At 46.5% G+C, this 5,472-nt stretch overlaps 1 protein-coding gene across 1 annotated transcript in view; it reads left to right on the top strand.

Moving 5' to 3' along the window:
- The window catches only part of ARMC10 (armadillo repeat containing 10), a 16,121-nt gene that overhangs the window by 5,860 nt on the left and 4,789 nt on the right, over nt 1–5,472 (top strand). Inside the window, exons 3-4 of the mRNA XM_019543607.1 lie at nt 1,004–1,180; nt 4,715–4,786. Coding sequence (XP_019399152.1) covers nt 1,004–1,180; nt 4,715–4,786 — 249 coding nt within the window. The remainder of the gene's footprint in view (nt 1–1,003; nt 1,181–4,714; nt 4,787–5,472) is intronic.

The raw sequence follows: 5,472 nt of genomic DNA, 5'->3' as shown, positions 1-5,472 counted from the left end.
CCTGGACTGCACAGTCTGACTTCTGTGCCATGGCTGCACTGAGTTGCACCCACCCAAGTGCCTAGACAATCGTGGCGGTGGGCCCTGGCCCAGCCAGGTCTGGAAATCTCTGTAGTTCAGGGGCATGTGGGGGGGAAGGGCCCCTGCCACTGGGTGCAGCCCAGTGGGCCTGTGCCCCCCCCCACCTGTGCTTCAGGTGCAACGGGCAGCCAGCAGCAGCGGAGTGCAGGTCCTCCCAAAGTGAAAGGGGCGGGGGCACAGGCCCCTGGGATCTCTGCTAGGCTGCACCCAGAGGTGGGAGCCCCCCCCGCCACACACCCTTGAACTGCAGAGAGTCCCAGACCCGGCTGGGCCGGGGCCCAATGCCACATTTATCTGGCCGCTAGGCGGGCAGAGCTCGGCACAGCTGCAGCACAGAATTTGAGATCGGGCCCTGGTCCAGTTGGGTCTGGGACACTCGGTGGTCCAGGGGTGTGGGGAGGACGGTAGATCCTGGGGTGCCTTTTACTACTAAAAAGTAATCTTCACCATAAAAAGGTTGGAGACCCACTGGCCTAGATTGACAGATGCCCTACCCTAGGAGTTAGGCAGCCTGCCATGGAGCCAAAGACCTTGGTTGCCCTGACAGAAGTTGGATGAAACTGATATGAATCTTGTTGTTTTTGCTGATGCTGTGTAGTGTTGGGCAACAGTGAAAGGGACAAGAATCATGCTGATGTCAATTGGCCCTTGGCCAGTGGAGATGGGAACAAATTTGTTTTCAAAATACTATGTTTTGGTGTTTACCAAATGAAATGTGGGATATCGTTTTCATTAAAAGCTTCGAGTTTTGGTTTTTTTAATTCTGATTCATGTTAAATAATTTGCTATGAACTTGAAAATAATCACAAAATAGAAATTTGGTTTGATAGGCTGTTCTAATTATGACTACTGACATGGCAAATGTTTTTTCTGAGCAGGTCAGCAAATTGTATATTTGATTCCTTTTTTTCTTTTCTTCAAGGAATACATTGTACATATCTGTAGAGAGATTGAGTCATCGCCCTTGGACTCTGAACTGCAACTAGCTGGACTCAGATTGTTAACAAATATGTCTGTTACCAATAGCTACCATCCTATGTTGACGCATTTGATTCCATATTTTTTTCATTTGCTTTCAGAAGGAAATGAAAGGACGCAGGTACTGTGCTTTCATTAGTGTAACAAGTCAGTTACCAAGCTGTTTAATTTACCTGAAATTATTTTTCTATTTTTAGATTTAATTCATTTTTTGATCATTGGTTTCTAAATTACTTTAGGTCTTTCTTAAAAAGAAACTGAAAAATATTCACATTCAGTAATTATAAAGGGCTCAAGATTATTAGTCCATATTGCCCTCTGGCATAGAATTACTCACAGAGGGAGGAGTACTTTGCAAGCATCTTCCTGCATAATCCCTTCCCAAAACCATTCCCAGGCCAGGGTATTCCCTCTGACCACCTTCCCCCTGCAAAACTCCCTGTAAAAGAAGGTTTTTCTGTCCTAAATTCATAGTTTCATAGTTGTTATGGTTGGAAGGGACCTGAGCAGATCATCAAGTCCAACCCCCTGCCATGGCAGGAAAGAGTACTGGGGTCAAATGACACTGGCAAGGTGTTCATCCAGCCTCCTTTTAAAGACCCCCAGAGCCAGCACCACTTCTCTTGGAAGCTGGTTCCGGATCCTAGCCACCCGGCCCCTGAAGTAGCGCCTCCTGATGTCTAGCCTGAATCTACCCTCTGCCAGCTTGTGACCGTTATTTCTTGTCACTCCTGGTGGCACTTACGGGAACAGGGACTCCCCCAGTGCCTGCTGATCCCCCCTGACTAGTTTGTAAATAGCCACTAGATCCCCCCTCAGCTATTTCTTGTGGAGGCTGAACAGGTTCAGGTCCTGTCGCCTCTCCTCATAGGGCCTGCCCTGCTGCCCCCTGATCTTGTGAGTGGCCTCCTCTGGACCCTCTCCATGTTGTCCACGTCCCTTCTGAAGTGCGGCGCCCAGAACTGGACACAGTACGCCATTTCCTAAAACAGCGGTTCTTAACAGGGGTGCAGTGGCAGGCACTGTGGTGGAGCAATAGCAGCCAGGCAGATAAAATTGTCCCACATATAGGGCTGCAGACCACATGCTGTCCTCCTGTATTCAGGAGAAACCCTAGAGCAGACAGAAAAGGCAGCTTATGCTACAGTCCTTCCTGGAAGGCAGGCCCCTCTTTTTTCCTTCCTTCTCTTCCTGGAAATGAATACAGCCAGTTCCACTTGTCCCACATGCCTCTGTTTCCAGGAGATGCCATGCAGGGTCAGACCAAGAAGGGCTGCAGCATGAACCAACTCTCCTAACTGCTTTAGGGCCAAAGAACCGTAATGCAGAATGCCACAGCCTTTCCCAGTCTGGCTGTGCACTGGGTACGCTGCACAGTGTTACCTGCTGGCAGCAGTATGTAGTTGAGAACCACTGAGGGTAAGTAGAGCACAGCAGTGGTTCTTAGCTGGGGTGCTGCCACATTCAGAAAAAAATAGTGGACATGTGCCCTGACTCTGGAGGTTGAGAACCACTATCCTATGATCTCTAAAAGACCAGAGCTAGCTACACAGCAATACTGCCTTTGCATTGCCTCTAGGAAAAATGAAATGCTACTAGGGGTTCTTGTGGTGTTGACTGTCCCCAGAAGTTTTGCTCACCCTGTGTATAGGGATTTCCTCTGCATGGAGTGCAGTATGGACAAAGTAATACCACTAACAATTACAGCTGTACTATCCTTCCCAACTAACCCCTGTGGTATGAAAATGAGTCTGACTTTAACCTGCCCCACATGTGGCCTACAGTGACCCAATTCCATGGAGTCCTGTGCAGGTTAGCCAGGAGGGGAGTGCTATGGCAGTATTAGATTACCATCAGTATGCTTCTGCATTGGGTAAGGAAGACGCCTATGCAGAACATCAATAATTGTAAGTCTCTGTGGGGGACTGTACTGAGAATAAGGGTTCTCTCTGATTTAAAGTGAACTTTAACTCTGGAATTCTTATCTTATACTAGGAGTCAGCAACATTTTTGGGCTGAGTGCCAGAAACATCCACAACCTCAACTGTAAGATGTTGGTGTGCTAGGGGTGGACAGCAGGGGAGCCATGAAGGGCCCAATCCTTGTGGCAGTGCAGCCCCGGCTCCTTCCTTGCTGTTTGTCCAGTGGCGCACTTGTACCTAGTGCCAGCAGAGAGCCAGACTGGAGCTCCACAGACCCGAGTGCAGCTGTTTGCAGCCTCCTGGCTGCCTGCCACAGTCGGATCGGGCTCTGGGCAGACCCGTGCTGCCTGCCATGAGTCCAAGCTGCTTTCAGCAGGCAGCTGCACTGGGGTCTGCAGAGCCCTGGCCCAGCTCACTGTTACCAGCAGATGCATGTGCACCTCAGCGGACGATGGGAAAGGGGCCAGGGCTTCAGTGCCACAAAGATCGGACCCCTTGTGGCTCTCCCACCATCTGCCCCAAGGCATATGTGCCAAGCAAAATGCCTTCACGTGGCATGCTGTGACGTGCTGGGGGTTGCCTACCCCTGTCTTACACATTTGGTTCTCCTGGGAGCTCCAAGTATATTTAGAGAATAGATTGCAATCAATATCTATCATGTATAGGTGAGAGCAGAAATTTGCCCTTTGACTTTCCTTCTGCAGTACATATTAGACCTTAACTAGTAGTGGTTTACTTTCATCTGGATCTGTCATAGTTGCAGTGACCTGTGTGTATTTCTACAGGATACCTTCTTTCTTAATGTTGTTTTTCAAAAGGAATACATATACTTTCAAACTACAAGCAAAAAATATTGGGAATCTTACTTCCTCTTTTCATTAGGGGCAAATTCAGTACATTCATTCCAGCTAAATCCTGTTCACTCTTATTCCCCGAGTTCCAGTGCATTTATCAGGATGATTTATGTAAGTCGAATCTGCATTTTCCCTCATCCCATTCTTTGGTTTTGACTAAAGTATCATGTCCATGCCACAAGGTGGCATTATATGAACATTAGGCTCTGAGAAAGGAAAGGCAGAGTACAGACCTACTTCTATGAGAATTGAAAATATGGTAATAATCATTAATTCATTAAAACATCCCTAGTCTTGTATCTAACATTTGTTAGAAGGTTAGTTCAGTAAGCAGTTGGGCGATTCATTTAGTTGGCCTAGTAGCTTTAGACATTAAGTCAGTGGATGAGAGACCAGACCCTTAGAGAACTTAGCTGCTGTCGGTCTTTGTTACATTACCATTATAAAAAGAGAGAGTGGATGAGTAACTACTGGAGTTGCCACAGATTGACATTATAAACAACAGGAGCAAAATTTACTGCTACAACATCTTCGCTTTGTCTTAGCATTATTTATTTGAAAATAAGGATGAATAGTCTTTTTTCTGTATAGCATCAGCACATAGAAAGTATCTATTTCAAAGATCTTGAAGTCTTAAAGATAAGCCAAAAGCAGGACAGCAAGAAGCACAGAGGTGTTGGGAATGGGGGGAGCTGTCTCTCTTCTTGTGGGCTGTCTCTCTTCTACTGAAGAAATAAATTGTTATGAGAAGGTAGTGGGTGGTGAATTGGCAAAGCATGGTTAGAGTAAAGAAAGGCACAGGAATGGAAGAAGAGAACAAAGTGGTGTCAAGTATAGTTCTTCTGTTTGATACATGAAATATTATGTTCCTCATTTCAGATTCAAGTCCTGAAAGTACTTGTGAACTTATCTGCAAACCCAGCCATGACAAGACATCTTCTTGGTTCTCAGGTAAGATTTCTACTATTTTGAGGAGTTTGTTTGAAATATTTTAGCACAAAACTTCATGGAAATACTCCTCTTAAATCTGTGCTTCAAAAATCATATAGTATGGGCAGCTTAGTATTTTATGATAAAAGTTTTACTCTAATGAAGCTAAAATGAAAAATAGAATAAAGCATGTCTCTATATGCTAATCCTCCTCCAGATTATTCTATAGCAGAAGTATCACATAAAGTATGTGGCATCATGTCTGCCAGATGCCCAAAATGAAGTGTTTTCTGTAAGGTGACACAGAGCAGTAGCCTCATTTTGTGTGCATTACAGGTGCACTGATATATCTGTGCCATATCAGATCGGCCCCAATAAAAGAAAATTAACATTATTGGGTTTTTATGGCCAGCGTAGCCAGTAACATACCAATAAATATAATGTACCCATTGGCCAGGGCCCTGGACACTGCATGTGTGTGTGCAGCTGCAGCATGCATGTGGCCAGGAATGTAGCAGGCAGGATGGAGAACAGCACCCTGCAGGTAAGTCTGAAGGGGAAGGGGAAGGGGCATGGAGGTGGGGTTGCAGAATGAGGCCCCCATTGTGAGGGAGAGAGTGGGGCAGAGGTTGGGGCACTGTCTTGCCAAAGCAGCGAACGGGGGGGGTGGGGAACAGGATGAAGCCATGGGTGGCTCGTGGGGTGGG

Source organism: Crocodylus porosus, unplaced genomic scaffold, assembly GCF_001723895.1.
Source record: "Crocodylus porosus isolate Cpor-Errol unplaced genomic scaffold, CroPor_comp1, whole genome shotgun sequence".
NCBI classification, from domain to species: domain Eukaryota; kingdom Metazoa; phylum Chordata; order Crocodylia; family Crocodylidae; genus Crocodylus; species Crocodylus porosus.
Note: the sequence above shows the minus strand (reverse complement) of the source record. Positions and strands in the feature narration are given on the sequence as shown.